General features: G+C 48.9%; 1 protein-coding gene across 2 annotated transcripts in view; it reads right to left on the bottom strand.

The window, feature by feature from the left end:
• Positions 1–721: 721 nt before the first annotated feature.
• Positions 722–21,573, bottom strand: part of IKZF4 (IKAROS family zinc finger 4) — a 58,304-nt gene continuing 37,452 nt past the window's right edge. For both annotated transcript variants that reach the window (XM_033083281.2, XM_033083280.2), the window contains 3 exons: positions 15,868–16,008; positions 9,896–10,021; positions 722–1,490 (listed from right to left, as the gene is read on the bottom strand). In XM_033083281.2, the coding sequence (XP_032939172.1) occupies positions 805–1,490; positions 9,896–10,021; positions 15,868–16,008 (953 nt within the window). In that variant the 3' untranslated portion in view covers positions 722–804. The remainder of the gene's footprint in view (positions 1,491–9,895; positions 10,022–15,867; positions 16,009–21,573) is intronic.

The raw sequence follows: 21,573 nt of genomic DNA, 5'->3' as shown, positions 1-21,573 counted from the left end.
GGGAGGGGAAATGGGAGGGGAAAATTGGAATAAAAAAGGGAATTTGAGTTTTTCAAGCTCACATTTTGAGCATGGTGTGGGAGGGGAAATGGGAGGGGAAAATTGGAAAAAAAAGGAGAATTTGAATTTCCCAACCTCACATTTTGCATTCACCGAGCAAAGTTGAAAACCGGGGAGGGAAAACCAGAGGCAGGAAGGGGAGGGAACTTTTCAACTTTTCCCCACCTCAAATCTTGTGCTCGAGCACGATGTGGGAGGGGAAATGGGAGGGGAAAAAGGAGAATTTGAATTTCCCAACCTCACATTTTGCATTCACCGAGCACGAGTTGAAAACCAGGGAGGGAAAACCAACGACAGGAAGGGGAGGGAACTTTTTTCCCCCACCTCAAATCTTGTGCTCGAGCACGATGTGGGAGGAGGAAAAAGGAGAATTTGAATTTCCCAACCTCACATTTTGCATTCACCGAGCACGAGTTGAAAACCGGGGAGGGAAAACCAGAGACAGGAAGGGGAGGGAACTTTTCAACTTTTCCCCACCTCAAATCTTGTGCTCACGCACGATGTGGGAGGAGAAATGGGAGGGGAAAAAGGAGAATTTGAATTTCCCAACCTCACATTTTGCATTCACCGAGCACGAATTGAAAACCAGGGAGGGAAAACCAGAGGCAGGAAGGGGAGGGGAAATGGGAGGGGAAAAAGGAGAATTTGAATTTCCCAACCTCACATTTTGCATTCACCGAGCAAAGTTGAAAACCAGGGAGGCAAAACCAGCGACAGGAAGGGGAGGGAACTTTTTCCCCCACCTCAAATCTTGTGCTCGCCGCGCACGATGTGCGAGGAGAACTCGTAGCGGTCCTGGCTGCGGTAGCCGCAGATGTTGCACTCGAAAGGGTCCCTGAAGCCGTGGCAGCCCATGTGGATGGTGAACATGACGTGGTCCAGGAAGAGCACCCGGCAGTGCTCGCAGCAGAACGCTCGAAGCTGCTCGCCCTCCTCGTTGAGAACGCGCAGCGATTCCTTGGGGAAGCAGCGAGCCGCGCCCTCGGGCTCCTCCTTGGGCTCCTCTTTGGCGTAGGCGGGGCTGTGGCGGCTGCTGCCGCCGCCCGCCCGCTCCTCCTGGATGCTCTCGGTGTCCGTGGAGTCCTGGCAGCCGTTGGAGGGGGAAGCGGCGCCGTCGCGGCTGCGGAAAATCACCGGGATGGCGTCGGCGCCGTCCTCGGAGGAGTCGCGGCCGCGGGGCAGCTCGAGGCGGGCGGGCAGCGCCTGGATCTGGGTGTAGACGGAGCTGATGACCGGGGTGACCTCGGTGATGCAGTTGGTGGCCAGGCGGAGCGGGCGCAGAGGGTCGGCAGAGCCCAGCAGGGACAGCGGGCCCGCGTAGGGCGGATCCAGGGCGTGCCCGCGGGACGGGAGCAGCTCCGAGTCCTTCTCGAAACCGGGGCTCACGTCGAAGGGAAGCTCCGAGAGGGCGAAGCGCATCTGCTTCTCGCCTGGGGAGAGGGAGCGGGATCAGGGAGGGGGAACCCGAAATCAGTGAGGGGGGACCGGGATCAGTGAGGGGGGACTGGGATCAGTGAGGGGGGACCCTAAAATCTATGAGGGGGGGACCGGGATCAGTGAGGGGGATGAGACCCAGAAATAACTGAGAGGGGATGTGACACGCTCAGGGCACCCCGAAATCACTGAGGGGGGACCTGGGATCAATGAGGGAGGGGGGACATCGGGATCAATGAGAGGGGATGGGACACCCTCAGGACACTCCGGAATCACTGAGGGGATTGGACCCCAAAACCAATGAGAGGGGTGAGGGACACCCCAAAATCACTGAGGGCGTGGGACACCCTCAGGACACTCTGGAATCACTGAGGGGTGGGGAAATCCTCAGGGCACCCCGAAATCACTGAGAGGGAGTGGGGGACCCCGAAATCACTGAGGGGTGGGGACCTGGAATCACTGAGAGGGCATGGGACACCCTCAGGACACCCCGAAATCACTGAGGGGATTGGACCCCAAAATCACTGAGGGTTTGGGACACCGGAATCTCTGAAGGGTTGGGGGACTCTGGGATCAATGAGGGGTAGGGAAACCCTCAGGGCACCCCAAAATCACTGAGAGGGGGTGGGAGACACCCCAAAATTACTGGGGAGGGGGACACCGGAATCACTGAGGGGGAGACACCCCAAAATCACTGAGGGGTGGAGACCCTGGAATTACTGAGGGGTGGGGAACCCCGAAATCATTGAGAGGGGTGGGGTGGAAAGGGGACACCTTCAGGGCACCCCGAAATCCCTGAGGGGTGGGGGACCAGGATCAATGAGAGGGGATGGGACACCCTCAGGGCACCCCGAAATCACTGAGAGGGAGTGGGGGACCCCAGAATCACTGAGGGGGGTGGGGGACACCGGGATCAATGAGGGGTTGGGACACCCCAAAATCACTGAGAGAGGTGAGGAGCACCCCGAGATCACTGAGGGATTGGGAAACCCTCCAGGTACCCCAAAATCACTGAGAGGGGTGGGGGGATACCCCAAAATCCCTGAGGGGTTGGGAAACCCTCCAGGTACCCCAAAATCACTGAGGGGTGGGGGCACCCCGAGATCACTGAGGGATGGGGAAACCCTCCAGGTACCCCAAAATCCCTGAGGGGTGGGGGCACCCCGAGATCACTGAGGGATGGGGAAACCCTCCAGGTACCCCAAAATCCCTGAGGGGTTGGGAAACCCTCCAGGTACCCCAAAATCCCTGAGGGGTTGGGAAACCCTCCAGGTACCCCAAAATCAATGAGGGGTTGGGGGACCCCGGAATCACTGAGAGGGGATGGGACACCCTCAGGACACTCCGGAATCACTGAGGGGTGGAAAACCCTCAGAGCACCCCGAAATCACTGAGAGGGAATGGGGGACCAGAGTAACTGAGAGGGGTGGGGGACACCCCAGAATCTCTGAGGGGTTGGGGGACCCTCAGGGGACCTCGAAATCACTGAGGGGTGGGGGACCCCGAAATCACTAAGAGAGGGTGGGACATGCTCAGGGCACCCTGAAATCACAGGGGTTGGGGGACACCAGAATCACTGAGAGGAGTTGGGGACACCCCAAAATCACTGAGGGGTGGGGGACCCCGAAATCACTGAGGGGGGGACACCCCAAAATCACTAAGGGGTGGAGACCCTGGAATTACTGAGGGGTGGGGAACCCCGAAATCATTGAGAGGGGTGGGGTGGAAAGGGGACACCTTCAGAGCACCCCGAAATCACTGAGGGGTGGGGGACCAGGATCAATGAGAGGGGATGGGACACCCTCAGGACACCTCGAAATCACTGAGGGGATTGGACCCCAAAATCACTGAGAGGGGTGGGGGACACCGGGATCAATGAGGGGGGGACACCCCGAAATCACTGAGGGGATTGGACCCCAAAATCAGTGAGAGGTTGGGGGACACCAGAATCTCTGAAGGGTTGGGGGACTCTGGGATCAATGAGGGGTAGGGAAACCCTCAGGGCACCCCAAAATCACTCAGAGGGGGTGGGAGACACCCCAAAATTACTGGGGAGGGGGACACCGGAATCACTGAGGGGGGGGCACCCCAAAATCACTGAGGGGTGGAGACCCTGGAATTACTGAGGGGTGGGGAACCCTGAAATCATTGAGAGGGGTGGGGTGGAAAGGGGACACCTTCAGGGCACCCCGAAATCACTGAGGAGTGGGGGACCAGGATCAATGAGAGGGGATGGGACACCCTCAGGACACCTCGAAATCACTGAGGGGATTGGACCCCAAAATCAATGAGAGGGGTGAGGGACACCCCAAAATCACTGAGGGGATGGGACACCCTCAGGACACTCTGGAATCACTGAGGGGTGGGGAAATCCTCAGGGCACCCCGAAATCACTGAGAGGAGATGGGGGACCCCAAAATCACTGAGGGGGGGACCTGGGATCAATGAGGGAGGGGGGACCGGGATCAGTGAGGGGTGGGGGGCACCCCGAAATCAGTGAGGGGATGGGACCCCGGAATCTCTGAGAGGGGATGGGACACCCTCAGGGCAGCCCGAAATCACTGAGAGGGAGTGGGGGACCCCAGAATCACTGAGGGGTGGGGGGACCCCAAAATCACTGAGGGGTGGGGGACACCGGGATCAATGAGGGGTGGGGACACCCCAAAATCACTGAGGGATTGGGAAACCCTCCAGGTACCCCGAAATCACTGAGGGGTTGGGGGACCCCGAAATCACTGAGGGATGGGGACCTGGAATCACTGAGAGGGGATGGGGACACCCTCAGGACACTACGAAATCACTGAGGGGTTGGGAAACCCTCACGGCACCCCGAAATCACTGAGAGGGGATGGGGGACACCCCGAAATCACTGAGAGGGGATGGGGGACACCCCGAAATCACTGAGGGGTGGCGGACCCCAAAACCACTACCCCAAAATCAATGAGAGGTTTGGGGACACCAGAATCTCTGAAGGGTTGGGGGACTCTGGGATCAATGAGGGGTAGGGAAACCCTCAGGGCACCCCAAAATCACTCAGAGGGGGTGGGAGACACCCCAAAATTACTGGGGAGGGGGACACCAGAATCAATGAGGGGGGGACACCCCGAGATCACTGAGGGGTGGGGACCTGGAATCACTGAGGGGTGGGGGCACCCCAAAATCACTGAGGGGTTGGGCAACCCTCCAGGTATCCCAAAATCACTGAGAAGTTGAGGGACCCCGGAATCACTGAGAGGGGATGGGACACCCTCAGGACACTCCAGAATCACTGAGGAGTGGGGAAACCCTCAGAGCACCCCAAAATCACTGAGAGGGGTGGGTGGACCAGAATAACTGAGAGGGGTGGGGGACACCCCAAAATCTCTGAGGGGTTGGGGGACCCCAGAATCACTGAGGGGTGGGGGACCCTCAGGGGACCTCGAAATCACTGAGAGGGTGGGACATGCTCAGGGCACCCTGAAATCACAGGGGTTGGGGACACCCCAAAATCACTGAGGGGTGGAGGGACCCCAAAATCACTGAGGGGTGGAGGGACCCCAAAATTACTGGGGAGGGGGACACCGGAATCACTGAGGGGGGGACACCCCAAAATCACTAAGGGGTGGGGACCCTGGAATTACTGAGGGGTGGGGAACCCCGAAATCATTGAGAGGGGTGGGGTGGAAAGGGGACACCTTCAGGGCACCCCAAAATCACTGAGGGATGGGGGGACATCGGGATCAATGAGAGGGGATGGGACACCCTCAGGACACCTCGAAATCACTGAGGGGATTGGACCCCAAAATCACTGAGAGGGGTGGGGGACACCGGGATCAATGAGGGGTTGGGACACCCCAAAATCACTGAGAGGGGATGAGACACCCTCAGGGTACCTCAAATTCACTGAGAGGGGTTGGGGTGGAGACACCCCAAAATCACTGACATGGATTGGGACAGGCAGGTTTGGGATTTGGGGACCCCAAAACCAGACAGAAGGCTCAGGATGGGGCAGGTTTGGGATTTGGGGACCCCCCCCAGTATCACAGAGAGGGCTCAGAATGGGAGAAATTTGGGGTTGGGGACCCCAAAAGCAGAGAGAGGAGATGGGGTGGGGCAGATTTCGGGACCCCAAAACCACAAAGAGGGGTCAGGATGGGACAAATTTGGGATTTGGGAACCCCAAAACCAGAGACAGGAGTTGGGATGGGACAGGTTTGGGATTTGAGGACCCCAATTTGGGGGTCCCAGGCTGGTTCACTCCAAATTTTGGGTTCATTTTCCCCAAGAATGAGGCAGGGAGGAGGAGCTAGAGGGATAAAAAATCTGAAATTCCAGTGGGATTTTTTTATTAGGGGGTGAAAAATCCCAAAATTATCAAAATAAACATCAAAAGTCATTAAATAATAAAGGGAGAGGAGAGAGCTGGGGGGAATGCCCCAAAAAATTCCATGAATATAAAATATTTGAGGAGGAAATTTTATAATTGTAGTTTTTTTTTTATTTGATATTTTTTTAAAAATAGAGAGGAATTTTTTAAATTTCAGGGCTTTTTTTAATTTTAAAATTTGAACTTGTTTTTTGTAATTTAAGGGAATTTTTTTGTATTTGAGGGGAGAATTTTTAATGTGAGTTGGTTTTTTTTTTAATTTAAGGGCTATTTTTTACTTTGAAAGGTTTTTTACATGAGGGGGATTTTTTGGATATTATGAGATTTTATTAGTGCGAGGGGTTTTTTTATTAATTTGTGGCTTTTTTGTTTGAGCCGTTTTTTTGTTAATTTGAGGTTTATTTTAAATCCTTTGTGTGGGGATTCCTTTTCTCCCCTCACCTCCTGCTGGGAGAATTTTTCCATCTTTTCCTAATCCACAAATTTCTATAGCTTGGAGCATTTCCCCTTGAGCTATTGTTAATTTTAGGATTTTTCTGATTAATTTGTGAGTATTTTTTTGAGTCATTGTTAATTTTAGGTTTTTTTTTTTGTTAATTTGCGGGTATTTTTTAATTTAAAACGTTTTTAAAATGTGAGAAATGTGAGGTGAAATTTTTTTAAGTATTCATTTTTTTTTAAAAGGAGGTACTCGTCTTTTAATTTGAATTAATTTCTTTCAATTTGAGCTGATTTTTTGTTATTTTGAGGCTCACTTTGAGCCTTTTTTTGTGGGGATTCCATTTCCCTCACGGCGCCATCCCTGAGGGCCGCCCCTCATCTCCCACCGGGGGGAAAATTTTTTTTTCCATTTTTTAAATTTTTTCCCCTTACCCACAATTTCTGCAGCTCGGAGCGTTTCCCCTTGGAATTTTGTAAATTTGAGGATTTTTTTTTTTTTTTTAATTCGCGGGTAATTTTTAATTTAAAGCGTTTTTTAAAACGAGATTCCCGCCCCGCTCCCCTCACGCCCTGAGGGCCGCCCCTCATCTCTCTCCCACAGGGAGCGGAATTTCTTTTTTTTTTTATTTCCATCTTTTCTTTTTGTTTTTTTTTCCCCTTACCCACAAACTTCTGCGGCGTGGAGCGTTTCCCCTTGGAATTTTATTGATTTGAGGATTTTTTTTTTGTTAATTTGCGGGTATTTTTTAATTTAAAGCGTTCTTTAAAACGTGAGGTGATTTTTTTTTAATTACTGATTTTTTAAAAAAAGGAGGTACTTTTCTTTTAATTTGAATTAATTTCTTTAAATTTGGGCCGGTTTTTTGTTAATTTGAGGCTCATTTTGAGCCTCTTTTTGTGGCATTCCCTTTCCCACTCCCCTCACGCCCTGAGGGCCGCCCCTCATCTCTCCCACCGGGAGCGGAATTTTTTATTTTTTCCATGTTTTTTTTTTCCCCCTTATCCACAAATTTCTGCGGCTTGGAGCGTTTTCCCTTGGGATTTTGTAAATTTGAGGATTTTTTTATTTTTAAATTCGCGGGTATTTTTTAATTTAAAGCCTTTTTAAAAACGGCATTCCCTTTCCCGCTCCCCCCCACTCCCCTCACGCCGCCATCCCTGAGGGGCCGCCCCTCATCTCTCTCCCACGGGGAGCAGAATTTCTTTTTTTTTTATTTCCATCTTTTCTTTTTATTTTTTTTTTCCCCTTACCCACAAACTTCTGCGGCGTGGAGCGTTTCCCCTTGGAATTTTACAAATTTGAGGATTTTTTTTTTGTTAATTTGCGGGTATTTTTAATTTAAAGCGTTCTTTAAAACGTGAGGTGATTTTTTTTTTTAAATTACTGATTTTTTTAAAAAAGGAGGTACTTTTAATTTGAATTAATTTCTTAAAATTTGGGCCGGTTTTTTGTTAATTTGAGGCTCATTTTGAGCCTCTTTTTGTGGCATTCCCTTTCCCACTCCCCTCACGCCCTGAGGGCCGCCCCTCATCTCTCCCACCGGGAGCGGAATTTTTTATTTTTTCCATCTTTTTTTTCCCCTTACCCACAATTTCTGCAGCTTGGAGCGTTTCCCCTTGGGATTTTGTAAATTTGAGGATTTTTTTTTAATCCGCGTGTATTTTTTAATTTAAAGCGTTTTTTAAAACAGGATTCCCTTTCCCGCTCCCCCCCACTCCCCTCACGCCGCCATCCCTGAGGGGCCGCCCCTCATCTCTCTCCCACAGGGAGCGGAATTTCTTTTTTTTTTTTATTTCCATCTTTTCTTTTTGGTTTTTTTTTCCCTTACCCACAAACTTCTGCGGCGTGGAGCATTTCCCCTTGGAATTTTACAAATTTGAGGATTTTTTCTTTGTTAATTTGCGGGTATTCTTTAATTTAAAGCGTTTTTTAAAACGTGAGAAACGTGAGGTGAAATTTTTTTAAGTATTCATTTTTTTTAAAAGGAGGTACTCTTCTTTTAATTTGAATTAATTTCTTTCAATTTGAGCTGATTTTTCGTTATTTTGAGGCTCATTTTGAGCCTCTTTTTGTGGGGATTCCGTTTCCCTCACGCCATCCCTGAGGGCCGCCCCTCATCTCCCACCAGGGGCGGAATTTTTTATTTTTTCCATGGTTTTTTTTTCCCCTTATCCACAAATTTCTGCCGCTTGGATCGTTTCCCCTTGGGATTTTGTAAATTTGAGGATTTTTTTTTTTTTAAATTCCCGGGTATTTTTAAATTTAAAACCTTTTTTAAAACAGGATTCCCTTTCCCGCTCCCCCCCACTCCCCTCACGCCGCCATCCCTGAGGGGCCGCCCCTCATCTCTCTCCCACGGGGAGCAGAATTTTTTTTTTTTTATTTCCATCTCTTCTTTTTATTTTTTTTTCCCTTACCCACAAATTTCTGCGGCGTGGAGCGTTTCCCCTTGGAATTTTACAAATTTGAGGATTTTTTTTTTGTTAATTTGCGGGTATTTTTTTAATTTAAAGCGTTCTTTAAAACGTGAGGTGATTTTTTTTTTAATTACTGATTTTTTTAAAAAAGGAGGTACTTTTAATTTGAATTAATTTCTTAAAATTTGGGCCGGTTTTTTGTTAATTTGAGGCTCATTTTGAGCCTCTTTTTGTGGTATTCCCTTTCCCGCTCCCCTCACGCCCTGAGGGCCGCCCCTCATCTCTCCCACCGGGAGCGGAATTTTTTATTTTTTCCATGTTTTTTTTTTCCCCCTTATCCACAAATTTCTGCGGCTTGGAGCGTTTCCCATTGGGATTTTGTAAATTTGAGGATTTTTTTTTTTTAATTCGCGGGTATTTTTAAATTTAAAGCCTTTTTAAAAACGGCATTCCCTTTCCCGCTCCCCCCCACTCCCCTCACGCCGCCATCCCTGAGGGCCGCCCCTCATCTCTCTCCCACGGGGAGCGGAATTTCTTTTTTTTTTTTTATTTCCATCTTTTCTTTTTATTTTTTTTTCCCTTACCCACAAACTTCTGCGGCGTGGAGCGTTTCCCCTTGGAATTTTACAAATTTGAGGATTTTTTTTTTTTGTTAATTTGCGGGTATTTTTTAATTTAAAGCGTTCTTTAAAACGTGAGGTGATTTTTTTTAATTACTGATTTTTTAAAAAAAGAAGGTACTTTTCTTTTAATTTGAATTAATTTCTTAAAATTTGGGCCGGTTTTTTTGTTAATTTGAGGCTCATTTTGAGCCTCTTTTTGTGGCATTCCCTTTCCTGCTCCCCTCACGCCCTGAGGGCCGCCCCTCATCTCTCCCACCGGGAGCGGAATTTTTTATTTTTTCCATGTTTTTTTTTTTTCCCTTATCCACAAATTTCTGCGGCTTGGAGCGTTTTCCCTTGGGATTTTGTAAATTTTAGGATTTTTTTATTTTTAAATTCGCGGGTATTTTTTAATTTAAAGCCTTTTTAAAAACGGCATTCCCTTTCCCGCTCCCCCCCACTCCCCTCACGCCGCCATCCCTGAGGGGCCGCCCCTCATCTCTCTCCCACGGGGAGCGGAATTTCTTTTTTTTTTTTTATTTCCATCTTTTCTTTTTATTTTTTTTTCCCTTACCCACAAATTTCTGCGGCGTGGAACGTTTCCTCTTGGTAAAACTCCCCGCCAACCGCTCGATGAAGGTGGGGCGCTCAGGATGAAGCAACGCCTCGGGCACCATATCCAGCTCCCGGATTTCCTCCCCTGCAAAACGCAAACAAAAGGGAGGGGGAAAAAAAAAATCCCCGGGATGAGCTTCGGGCTGGGAGGGCCCCTGGGAGCGGCTGCTGGAAGCCGAGCTTACCCCGAGTGTGTCCCCGCAGCCGCTCCCGGATCCCTCCGGCTTCCAGCGGGCCCCGCTCCTGCCGCGGTGACGGGGGGGAGAGGAGGCGGCTTCAGGCCTTCGCCAACCCCGCCATAACCCCGGGGAAAGCGGCTCTGAGCCGCCGGATTTCTGCTCGGGAGTGGTGCCCGATGAGGAAAATGGTCACTGAGCAAGGGGGATGGTGGTTGGGAATGGTGCGCGATGCCGGAAATCCTGTTCTGAAATGGCCTCTGCGGCCTGGAATGGCCTCTGAGCCGGGGGATGGTCCCTGAGCTGAAATATCGTGGTCTGAAATGGGCGCTGATTATAAGAGTCCTGCTTTGAAATCGTCTCTGAGCCTAAAAATCCCGGTCTAGAATGGCCTCTGAGCCGGGGGATGATCCCTGATCCTAAAAATCCTGTTCTGAAATGGGTGCTGATCATAAAAGTCCTGCTCTGAAATGGTCCCTGAGCCTAAAAATCCCGGTTGGGAATGGTCCCTGATCCCAAATATCCTGCTCTGAAATGGGCGCTGATCATAAAAGTCCTGCTCTGAAATGGTCCTTGATCCTAAAAATCGTGTTCTGAAATGGTCCCTGATCCCAAAAATCCTGTTCTGAAATGGGTGCTGAGCCAGGGGATGGTCCCTGATCCTAAAAATCCTGTTCTGGAATGGTCACTGATCCCAAAAATCCTGTTCTGGAATGGTCACTGATCCCAAAAATCCTGCTCTGAAATGGGCGCTGAGTCGGAGGATTCCAACTGGGAACGGTCCCTGATCCTAAAAATGTGGCTCTGAAATGGTCCTTGATCCTAAAAATCCTGTTCTGAAATAGTCTCTGATCCTAAAAATCCTGCACTGGAATGGTTCCTGAGCCTAAAAATCCTGCACTGGAATGGTTCCTGATCCCAAAAATCCTGTACTGGAATGGTCCTTGATCCTAAAAATCCTGTTCTGAAATAGTCTCTGATCCTAAAAATCCTGCACTGGAATGGTTCCTGATCCTAAAAATCCTGCTCTGAAATGGTCCCTGAGCCGGGGGATTCCAATTGGGAATGGTCCCTGATCCTAAAAATCCTGCTCTGAAATGGTCCCTGATCCTAAAAATCCCGGTTGGGAATGGTCCCTGAGCAGGGAGATCCCAATCAGGAATGGTCTCTGATCCTAAAAATCCTGTTCTGAAATAGCCCCTGAGCTGGAGTATTCCGGTCAGGAATGGCTCTGATCCTAAAAATGCTGCTCTGAAATGGTCCCTGATCCTAAAAATCCCCATCTAGAATGGCCCCTGATCCTAAAAATCCTGTTCTGAAATGGTCCCTAATCCTAAAAATCTTGTTCTGAAATAGCCCCTGAGCCGGGGAATCCCAGTCAGGAATGGTCCTTGATCCTAAAAATCCTGCTCTGAAATGGTCTCTGATCCTAAAAATCCTGCTCTGCAATGGTCCCTGATCCTAAAAACCCCAGTCTAGAATGGTCTCAGCCATGGGATCCTGGTCAGGAATGGTCCTTGATCCTAAAAATCCTGTTCTGAACTGGTCCCTGATCCTAAAAATCCTGCACTGAAATAGCCCCTGAGCTGGAGTATTCCAGTCAGGAATGGCTCTGATCCTAAAAATCCTGCACTGGAATGGTCCTTGATCCTAAAATCCTGCTGTGAAATGGTTCCTGATCCTAAATAAAATCCTGCTGTGAAATGGTTCCTGATCCTAAAAATCCTGCTCTGAAATGGTCCCTGAGCAGGGGGATTCCGACTGGGAATGGTCCCTGATCCTAAAAATCCTGTTCTGAAATGGTCCCTGATCCTAAAAATCCCAATTGGGAATGTTCCCAAAACTCCTGTTCTGAAATGTTCCCTGATCCTGGGAATCCTGCTGCTTCCAGGGGCCTGGGAATGTCCCGATTGTGGTTTTTTTCCCAGCAAAAAGAACCCTGGGAAGTTCTGGGAATGGGGGTTTGGAGTCAGGGATTTGGGATCTGTGAGGGTTCAGTGGGGTGGGGGCAGCGACTCACGGCACTGGGATCAATCCCAACAATTCCCAACCTTTTCCATGGATTTGGGATCAACCCAACAATTCCCAACCTTTAAATGGATTTGGGATCACAATCCCAACACTCCAAACCCTTTTCATGGATTTGGGATCAATCCCAACAATTCCCAACCCTTTTCCATGGATTTGGGATCAATCCCAACAATTCCCAACCCTCTCCATGGATTTGGGATCAATCCCAACACTTCCAACCCTTTTAATGGATTTGGGATCACAATCCCAACAATTCCCAACCTTTTCATGGATTTGGGATCCCAATCCCAACCCTTTTCCATGGATTTGGGATCACAATCCCAACACTTCCCAACCTTTTCCCATGGATTTGGGATCACAATCCGAACACTTCCCAAACTTTTCCATGGATTTGGGATCACAATCCCAACACTTCCCAACCCTTTGCAGGGATTTGGGATCACAATCCCAACAATTCCCAACCTTTTCATGGATTTGGGATCACAATCCCAACAATTCCCAACCTTTTCCTGGATTTGGGATCAACCCAACAATTCCCAACCTTTTCATGGATTTGGGATCACAGTCCCTCACTCCAACCTTTCCTGTGGATTTGGGATCACAAACCAAACACTCCAAACCCTTTCCCATGGATTTGGGATCACAGTCCCTCACTCCAACCCATTCCATGGATTTGGGATCACAATCCCAACCATTTTCATGGATTTGGGATCACAATCCCTTACTCCAACCCCTTCCATGGATTTGGGATCACAATCCTTCATTCCAACCCTCTTCCATGGATTTGGGATCAATCCCAACAATTCCCAACCTTTCCCATGGATTTGGGATCAATCCCAACAATTCCCAACCTTTCCCATGGATTTGGGATCAATCCCAACAATTCCCAACCTTTTCATGGATTTGGGATCAATCCCAACAATTCCCAACCTTTTCCTGGATTTGGGATCACAATCCCAACACTCCCCAACCCTATCCCATGGATTTGGGATCAATCCCAACAATTCCCAACCTTTTCCTGGATTTGGGATCACAATCCCAACAATTCCCAACCTTTTCCTGGATTTGGGATCACAATCCCAACCCTTTTCCATGGATTTGGGATCACAATCCCAACCATTCCCAACCTTTTCATGGATTTGGGATCAATCCCAACAATTCCCAACCATTTCCATGAATTTGGGATCACAATCCCTCACTCCCAAACTTTTCCATGGATTTGGGATCACAATCCCAACAATTCCAAAACCTTTTCCTGGATTTGGGATCACAATCCTTCATTACAACCCTTTTCATGGATTTGGGATCACAATCCCAACAATTTTCCACGGATTTGAGATCACAATCCCAACAATTCTCAACCCTTTTCATAGATTTGGGATCACAATCCCTCATTCCCAACCCTTTCTATGGATTTGGGATCACAATCCCAACACTCCAACCCTTTTCCATGGATTTGGGATCACAATCCCAACCATTTTCATAGATTTGGGATCACAGTCCCTCACTCCAACCCCTTTTTCCATGGATTTGGGATCACAATCCCAACAATTCCCAACCTTTTCCATGGATTTGGGATCACAATCCTTCATTCCCAACCTTTTCCATGGATTTGGGATCACAATCCCAACAATTTTCCATGGATTTGGGATCACAATCCCAACACTTCCCAACCTTTTCATGGATTTGGGATCACAATCCCAACAATTCCCAACCTTTTCCTGGATTTGGGATCACAGTCCCTCACTCCAACCCCTTCCATGGATTTGGGATCACAATCCTTCATTCCAACCCTTTTCATGGATTTGGGATCACAATCCCAACACTTCTCAACCCTTTCCACGGATTTGGGATCACAATCCCAACACTTCCCAACCTTTTCATGGATTTGGGATCACAATCCCAATGGATTTGGGATCACAATCTCAACACTCCAAACTCTTTTCCATGGATTTGGGATCACAATCCCTCACTCCCAACCTTTTCATGGATTTGGGATCACAATCCCAACAATTTTCCATGGATTTGGGATCACAATCCCTCATTCCCACCCCATTTCCCATCCCCAGGGGGTTTAGGATGTGGGATTTTTGTGGGATTTCCCCATGCCAGACCTGTGTGGGGTTTTCCTGGGATTTTCCCAGAGTTTATCAGGATGTCACACCTGTCTGTGCGGGGTTTTCCATGGGGAGTCTCTGCAGGCAGCACTCCCTTCATCCATGGATTTGGGATCACAATCCTTTCACCCCCAACCATTTTTCCATGGAAGAGGGTCACAATCCCACATGGATTTAGGATCATGATCCCAAATATAAAAGGGTCACAATCCCACATGGATTTAGGATCCCAATCCCACATGGAAAAGGTTCATGATCCCAAATGGAAAAGGGTCACAATCTCCTATTTTCCCACGCCATTTCCATGGAAAAGGACCCTGATCCCACAACTCCCACCCCATTTCCAGCCCCTGAGGGATTTGGGATCCAAGATTTTTATGGGATTTTCCAAGGGGAGTCTCTGCAGAAAGCTGAGGTAGCACTTCCTTCATCCATGGATTTGGGATCACAATCCCAACACTCCAAACCCTTTTTCCATGGAAAAGGTTCATGATCCCGCATGAAAAAGGGTCACAATCCCAAATAGAAAAGGGTCACAATCCCACATGGAATTAGGATCACAATCCCAAATATAAAAGGGTCACAATCCCACATGGATTTAGGATCCCAATCCCACATGGAAAAGGATCATGATCCCAAATGGAAAAGGGTCACAACCTCCTAATTTTTCCACTCTTTTTCATGGAAAAGGACCCTGATCCCACAACTCCCACCCCATTTCCAGCCCCTGGGGATTTAGGATCCAGGATTTTCCAAGGGGAGTCTCTGCAGAAAGCTGAGGCAGCGCTCCCTTTATCCATGGATTTGGGATCACAATCCCAACACTCTCAACTCCTTTTTCCATGGAAGAGGGTCACAATCCCACATAGATTTAGGATCACAGTCCCAAATAGAAAAGGATCACAATCCCACATGGATTTAGGATCCCAATCTCACATGGAAAAGGATCACAATCCCCTCTCTCCCCACTCTTTCCCATGGAAAAGGACCCTGATCCCACAACTCCCACCCCATTTCCAGCCCCAGAGGATTTAGGATTTGGGATTTTTTTGGGATTCCCCATTTCCCACCTGTCTGTGTGGGGTTTTTCCCGGGCAGGCTCCTGAGGAAGCTGTGGCAGCTCTCCCTGGATTTGGGATCACAATCCCTTCATTCCCACCCCATTTCCCATCCCCAGGGAATTTGGGATCCAGGATTTTTTGGGATTTCCCATTTCCCACCTGTCTGTGCGGGGTTTTCCCCGGGCAGGCTCCTGAGGAAGCTGTGGCAGCGCTCCCTGGATTTGGGATCACAATCCCTTCACTCCCACCCCATTTCCCATCCCCAGAGGATTTAGGATTTGGGATTTTTATGGGATTTCCCCATGCCAGACCTGTGTGGGGTTTTCCTGGGATTTTCCCAGAGTTTATCAGGATGTCAGACCTGTCTGTGTGGGGTTTTCCATGGGGAGCCTCTGCAGGCAGCGCTCCCTTCACCCACGGATTTGGGATCACAATCCCTTCACCCCCAACCCTTTTTCCATGGAAAAGGACCCTGATCCCACAACTCCCACCCCATTTCCCATCCCCTGGGGGTTTAGGATTTGGGATTTTTTTGGGATTTCCCACCTGTCTGTGCGGGGTTTTCCCCGGGCAGGCTCCTGAGGAAGCTGTGGCAGCGCTCCCGGTGCTCCTCCAGGCTGCTCTGCTGTTTGTAGCTGCGCCCGCACGAGCTGCACTTGTAGGGCTTGCCCACCGTGGGGGAGGACACTGGGGAGGGACAGGGACATCAGGATTTGGGATTTGGGATTGGGGAAATCAGGATTTGGGATTTCTGCACTTGTAGGGCTTGCCCACCGTGGGGGAGGACACTGGGCATGGGATATGTACATTAGGATTTGGGATTGGGGATTGGGAATGTGGGATTTGGGATTTCTGCACTTGTAGGGCTTGCCCACCGTGGGAGAGGACACTGGGAATGGGATATGGACATCAGGGATTGGGATTTGGGAAATCAGGATTTGGGATTTGGAATGTGGGATTGGGGATTTGGGGTCTGGGAAATCAGGATTTGGGATTTCTGCACTTGTAGGGCTTGCCCACCGTGGGGGAGGACACTGGGGAGGGACAGGGACATCAGGATTTGGGATTTGGGATTTCTGCACTTGTAGGGCTTGGAGGAGGACACTGGGGAAGGGACAGGGACATCAGGGGTTGGGATTTGGGATGTGGGAAATCAGGGTTTAGGATTTGGGACATCAGGGATTGGGATTTGGGATTTGGGATCTGGAATTGGAATTGGGATCAGCACCAGGGATTGGGATCAAGAATTGGGATTGGTTCTGGGAATTGGGATCAGGAATTGGGAACTGGGATCTGGAATTGGGAACTGGAATCTGGATTTGGGAACTGGGATCAGGAATTGGGAGCTGGGATCTGGAATTGGGATCAGGAAGTGGAAATTGGGATAAGGAATTGGGAACTGGGATCAGAAATTGGAATTGGAAACTGGGGTCAGGAACTGGGAATTGGAATTGGGAATTGGGATCAGGAACTGGGAACTGGAATTAGGATCAGGAACTGGGAATTGGGATCAGGAATTGGGAACTGGGATCAGGAATTAGGAACTGGGATCAGGAATTGGGAATTGGAATCAGGAACTGGAAATTTGGATCAGGAATTGGGAACTGGAATCTGGATTTGGGAACTGGGATCAGAAATTGGGAATTGGAATCAGGAACTGGGAATTGGGATCAGGAACTGGGAACTGGGATTAGGAATTGGGAACTGGGATCAGAAATTGGAATTGGAAACTGGGGTCAGGAACTGGGAATTGGAATTGGGAATTGGGATCAGGAACTGGGAACTGGAATTAGGATCAGGAACTGGGAATTGGGATCAGGAATTGGGAACTGGGATCAGGAATTAGGAACTGGGATCAGGAATTGGGAATTGGAATCAGGAACTGGAAATTTGGATCAGGAATTGGGAACTGGAATCTGGATTTGGGAACTGGGATCAGAAATTGGGAATTGGAATCAGGAACTGGGAATTGGGATCAGGAACTGGGAACTGGGATTAGGAATTGGGAACTGGGATCAGAAATTGGGAATTGGGATCAGGAATTGGGATCAGGAACTGGGAATTGGGATCAGGAATTGGAAACTGGGATCAGGAATTGGGAATTGGAATCAGGAACTGGAAATTTGGATCAGGAATTGGGAACTGGAATCTGGATTTGGAAACTGGGATCAGAAATTGGGAATTGGAATCAGGAACTGGGAATTGGGATCAGGAACTGGGAACTGGGATTAGGAATTGGGAACTGGGATCAGAAATTGGGAATTGGGATCAGGAATTGGGATCAGGAACTGGGAATTGGGATCAGGAATTGGAAACTGGGATCAGGAATTGGGAATTGGAATCAGGAACTGGAAATTTGGATCAGGAATTGGGAACTGGAATCTGGATTTGGAAACTGGGATCAGAAATTGGGAATTAGGATCAGGAATTGGGAACTGGGATCAGGAACTGGGATCAGGAACTGGGAATTGGAATCAGGAACTGGAAATTTGGATCAGGAATTGGGAACTGGAATCTGGATTTGGAAACTGGGATCAGAAATTGGGAATTAGGATCAGGAATTGGGAACTGGGATCAGGAACTGGGATCAGGAACTGGGAACTGGGATCAGGAACTGGGATAAGGAACTGGGAGCTGGGATCAGAAATTGGGATCAGGAATTGGGATCAGGAACTGGGGAGCTCCTCTGAAATTCCAGCCCAGGAATTTCTGGCAGCCTTGGAGCAGGCTGGAAGCTGCAGTGTTGGGATTTTCCAGGCTGGGAGCAGAAGGAAATCCCGAGGGAATTTTGGCTCCTCCAGAGCCCCTTTGATGTCGGATCCTTAATCCCTGATTTATTTTTTTTTTGGGAAGGAGATGAAAGGCAGGAGCCCCTCTGGGAACGCTGGGAATGTGCAGCCCCTCCCCCCCTGGAATCCATGGAAAATTTGGGATTTCCTCCTTCACCCCCTCCCCAAAAAAAAGAAAAAAAAGCCCAGGTTGGGGTGGAGGGGATGGGGAGGGAATTGTGCCAGTGAGGGAGCTGGGAATGGGTGAAAAAATGAGGGAAAATTCCAGGATTTCAGGAGTTTGGGGTCTCCTAAAGGATCCTAGAGAGGGAAAAATTCCTGGAGCAAGAGGATCCAGGCTGGAGTGGGATTGGGATCCATAGGGAGTCCAAAAAATGATCCAAAATCCTGGGATTTTTGGGAGTTTGGGATCTTTTAAAGGACATTAAGGAGGGAAAATCCTGGGATTTGAGGAATTTTGGGGTCTCTTAAAGGATCCTAGAGAGGGAAAAATCCCTGGAGCAGGAGGAGATCCAACCTGGGAATGGGATCAAGATCCACAGGGATCCCAGAACCCAAAAATTAGGGAAAATCCCAGGATTTGAGGAATTTGGGATCTCTTAAAGGACATTAATGAGGGAAAAATCCCTGGAACAGGAGGATCCAGGCTGGGAATGGGATTGGGATCCACAGGGAGCCCAGAGCCCAAAAATGAGGGGAAATCCCAGGATTTGGGGAATTTGGGATCTCTTAAAGGACATTAATGAGGGAAAAATTCCTGGAGCAAGAGAATCCAGGCTGGGAATGGGATTGGGATCCACAGGGAGCCCAAAAATGATCCCAAATCCTGGGATTTGGGGAGTTTGGGATATCCTAAAGGACATTAATGAGGGAAAAATCCTGGGATTTGAGGAATTTTGGGGTCTCCTAAAGGATCCCAGAGTGGGAAAAATCCCTGGAGCAGGAGAATCCAGGCTGGGAATGGGATCAGGATTCACAGGGATCCCAAAAATGAGGGGAAATCCCAGGATTTGGGGTCTTCTAAAGGATCCCAGAGAGCCCAAAAATGATCCAAAATCGTGGGATTTGGGGAATTTGGGATCTTTTAAAGGACATTAATGAGGGAAAAATTCCTGGAGCAAGAGAATCCAGGCTGGGAATGGGATTGGGATCCACAGGGAGCCCAAAAATGAGGGAAAATCCTGGGATTTGGGGTCTCCTAAAGGATCCCAGTGAGGGAAAAATCCCTGGAGCAGGAGAATCCAGGCTGGGAACGGGATCAGGATCCACAGGGAGCCCAAAATGATCCCAAATCCTGGGATTTGGGGAGTTTGGGATCTCCTAAGGGACATTAAGGAGGGAAAGTCCCAGGATTTGGGGAATTTTGGGATCTCCTAAAGGATCCCAGAGAGGGAAAAATTCCTGAAGCAGAAGGATCCAGGCTGGGAATGGGATTTGGATCCATAAGGAGCCCAAAAATGATCCAAAATCCTGGGATTTGGGGAGTTTGGGATCTCTTAAAGGACATTAATGAGGGAAAAATCCCTGGAGCAGGAGGATCCAACCTGGGAATGGGATCAGGATCCACAGGGAGTCCAAAAATGATCCAAAATCCTGGGATTTGGGGAATTTGGGATCTTTTAAAGGACATTAATGAGGGAAAATCCTGGGATTTGAGGAATTTTGGGGTCTCCTAAAGGATCCCAGAGAGGGAAAAATTCCTGGAACAGGAGGAGATCCAACCTGGGAATGGGATCAGGATCCACAGGGAGCCCAAAATGATCCCAAATCCTGGGATTTGGGGAGTTTGGGATATCCTAAAGGACATTAATGAGGGAAAATCCTGGGATTTGAGGAATTTTGGGATCTCCTAAAGGATCCCAGTGAGGGAAAATCCCTGGAGCAGGAGGAGATCCAGGCTGGGAATGGGATTGGGATCCACAGGGATCCCAAAAATTAGGGAAAATCCCAGGATTTGGGGTCTCCTAAAGGATCCCAGAGAGCCCAAAAATGATCCAAAATCCTGGGATTTGGGGAATTTGGGATCTTTTAAAGGACATTAATGAGGGAAAAATCCCTGGAGCAGGAGGATCCAGGCTGGGAATGGGGTCAGGATCCACAGGGAGCCCAAAATGAGGGAAAATCCTGGGATTTGGGGAATTTGGGATATCCTAAAGGACATTAAGGAGGGAAAATCCCAGGATTTGGGAATTTTGGGATCTCCTAAAGGATCCCAGAGAGGGAAAAATTCCTGGAGCAGGAGAATCCAGGCTGAGAATGGGATCAGGATCTGCAGGGATCCCAAAATGAGGGAAAATCCTGGGATTTGAGGAATTTGGGATCTCTTAAAGGACATTAATGAGGGAAAAATCCCTGGAGCAAGAGAATCCAGGCTGGGAATGGGACTGGGATCCACAGGGAGCCCCAAATGAGGGGAAATCCTGGGATTTGGGGAATTTGGGATCTTCTAAAGGACATTAAGGAGGGAAAATCCCAGGATTTTGGGAATTTTGGGGTCTCCTAAAGGATCCCAGTGAGGGAAAAATCCCTGGAGCAGGAGGATCCAGGCTGGGAATGGGATTGGGATCCACAGGGATTTTTCCTTTTGGGAAATTTGGGAATTGTCCCCTCCAGGAGGGGACAGGATTGGGAACAGAGAGCTCGGGAAGTGACATTGCATGGGATTGATGGGATCAGTGGGGTGGGATCAATGGGATCAATGGGATGGGATGGGATCAATGGGATCAATGGGATCAGTGGGATGGGATGGGATCAATGGGATCAATGGGATCAATGGGATGGGATCATTGAGATCAATGGGATCAGTGGGATGGGATCAGTGGGTCGGGATCAATGGGATGGGATTGATGGGATCAATTGCTTGGGATGGATGGGATGGGAACAGTGGGATCAATGGGATGGGATCAATGGGATCAATGGGATCAATGGGATGGGATCAATGGGATGGAATGGGTTGGGATGGGATCAATGGGATGGGATCAGATCAATGGGATCAGTGGGATCAATGGGATAGGATAGATGGGATCAATGGGATGGAATCAATGGGATGGAATGGGATGGGATGGGATCAATGGGATGGGATCAGTGAGATCAATGGGATCAATGGGATGGGATCAATGGGATCAGTGGGATCAGTGGGATCAGTGGGATCAATGCGACGAGATCAGTGGGATCAGTGGGATCAGTGGGATCAATGCGACGAGATCAGTGGGATCAGTGGGATCAGTGGGATGGAATCAATGGGATCAGTGAGATCAATGGGATGGGATCAGTGGGATCAATGGGATTGTATCAATGGGACCAATGAGATCAATGGGGTCAGTGGAATCAATGGGATCAATGGGATCAATGGGATGGAATCAATGGGATCAGTGAGATCAATGGGATCAATGGAATCAGTGGGATGGCATCAATGGCATTGGTGGGATGGGATCAATGGGATCAATGGGATGGGATCAATGGG

Source organism: Catharus ustulatus, chromosome 31 (assembly GCF_009819885.2).
Source record: "Catharus ustulatus isolate bCatUst1 chromosome 31, bCatUst1.pri.v2, whole genome shotgun sequence".
NCBI classification, from domain to species: Eukaryota; Metazoa; Chordata; class Aves; order Passeriformes; family Turdidae; genus Catharus; species Catharus ustulatus.
Note: the sequence above shows the minus strand (reverse complement) of the source record. Positions and strands in the feature narration are given on the sequence as shown.